The 1,884-nt window shown below is 37.7% G+C and overlaps 2 protein-coding genes across 2 annotated transcripts in view; one reads left to right on the forward strand and one right to left on the reverse strand.

Annotated features, from left to right (window-relative positions):
• LOC106810819 (apoptosis-inducing factor 2-like) overlaps positions 1 to 881 on the reverse strand; it is a 24,542-nt gene extending 23,661 nt beyond the window's left edge. Inside the window, exon 1 of the mRNA XM_014814272.1 lies at positions 790 to 881. The gene's annotated coding sequence lies outside the window, so the exon portion shown is untranslated. The remainder of the gene's footprint in view (positions 1 to 789) is intronic.
• Positions 882 to 965: 84 nt separating this feature from the next.
• The window catches only part of LOC106810820 (coiled-coil domain-containing protein 39-like), a 20,056-nt gene continuing 19,137 nt past the window's right edge, over positions 966 to 1,884 (forward strand). The window contains exon 1 of the mRNA XM_014814274.1: positions 966 to 1,218. Within this exon, the coding sequence (XP_014669760.1) occupies positions 1,129 to 1,218 (90 nt within the window). The 5' untranslated portion in view covers positions 966 to 1,128. The remainder of the gene's footprint in view (positions 1,219 to 1,884) is intronic.

The raw sequence follows: 1,884 nt of genomic DNA on the forward strand, positions 1-1,884 counted from the left end.
TTCTCAGTAGTTGTACATAACATAGTTAATTTGATATATGTAACTATTTTTCATCACTAAAGGAGGCCTTTAAACATTTTATTTACGAACCATGTCCGAAGGATGTGCGTTGTGCCTTTTGAAGCAGGAACTGTCCAATTCATATTTATTTTTATTAAAAAAAAAATTTTTTTTTTACTTTACAGAAAATTTACAATAAAATGTTTAGGGTCGCTGGGAATAAATAGGGTCGGTCGGAAAACGGTAACCACACCTATATTTTGTTTTGGCCTAAATAGATTTCATATTTATTTAGCATTACATTTTATTGAAACGCTCCAAGTGCCTGTGCTGCCTCTGGCTCTGGTGTAGCACATCATAATTATGTGTAAACATATTCAATAATTATGACAGTATTGTAGGAGTCCCAAACACTGGCAGCAAGAACAAGTCCGCACCTGCAGCTACAGCACACACGCAGACTATTGATTTAGACCAATAAATTGTGCCCTAAAAATTTTTATATTTTGATGTTATTTTAGGCCTAATATAACATCAGAATATAACAATTTTTAGGGCACAATTTATTGGTCTACTATTGACTATACGGCTGACTATCTACAACGTTGCGGACTTGTTCTTGATGCCAGTGGTCCCAAACTATCCAATATCATGAATATGGCAATAATTATAATAACATCATCAACAAACATCAACAAACTCACCGTGCAACAAATACTACGGAGATTTACTTCTGAACTTCCACCATGAACTACTAAATACGGTACTAATTATAGTAGCAGTACTCACCAAGCACCTAGAATTGGAGATGCACTTTATAAGTAAGCAAGATGGGTCAAGGCTGAAGCTGTGGCTGAGCAGTGGCCTGAAGGTAAGTAAGCGTGAAATACAAAAAATAAAATTAAGCAAATATGCATGTCAATAATATAGATGGCAGCACGTACTTCCGGTTAGATACTGTTGCCATCACATTTACAAATTACTGTATTGCGAGCTGTATTTTAGGAATATTTTATGTAGTAGACTGAAGAATCAATATAGCAATACTATTTTTTGCTTAGAGGACGGTGAAAGACATTCAATAATATACTGCTATACTGATTTTTGTTTGCTATTATTCTATAACTCATGGAAGGTGTCATCGATGAAATGAAGTTTGATAGCAGTGGTGGAAAATTACCTATTTCTAATGCCGAAAATAAAGAACTCGAAACACAGGTAAAAATATGTTGATATTAACGTCACTCCATATAAGTTGTCATATCTACTGTTAGTTGTGGACTTGTCTTGGAATAAATCGTTGTACATATATTATAATAGGTACATTAAGCTGGGTTACAGCTCGCTAGTCCGACGGCCCAATAGTGAATAGAGACCAGTCCGAAACGAAAGCCCACTACACTAGTCCGAAAACCCACTAGTCCGAAAGCCCACTAGTCAGAAAACCCACTAGTCAGAAAACCCACATGGGATGGGGTACCGATCTATACCTAATGTTTAATTAATTAATTAATTAATTTTAAATTTAAATTTTAAATTTAAATTTTTATTAAATTTTTATTTTTTTAGGGAATGTAGGGGGAGGCGTGTGTGGGGGGCTAGGTGTGTGGATGTGTGGCAAAATTGTAGACTACGGTAAAACCTCGTTATACCGCCCCTCGTAATACCGCCAATCTCACTTATCGCCGCCAGCTTACATTCACATACACACGCACGCGCCCACATACACACGCGTCACGTACACACGCATGTGCGCACGCACACATGCACACGCGCACGCACACACCCCATGCACACACACACACACACACACACACGCGCACACACACACACACACACACACACACACACACACACACACACACACACACACACACACACACA

The sequence above is a fragment of the Priapulus caudatus genome, unplaced genomic scaffold (genome assembly GCF_000485595.1).
Source record: "Priapulus caudatus unplaced genomic scaffold, Priapulus_caudatus-5.0.1 Scaffold476, whole genome shotgun sequence".
Taxonomy (NCBI): Eukaryota; Metazoa; Priapulida; class Priapulimorpha; order Priapulimorphida; family Priapulidae; genus Priapulus; species Priapulus caudatus.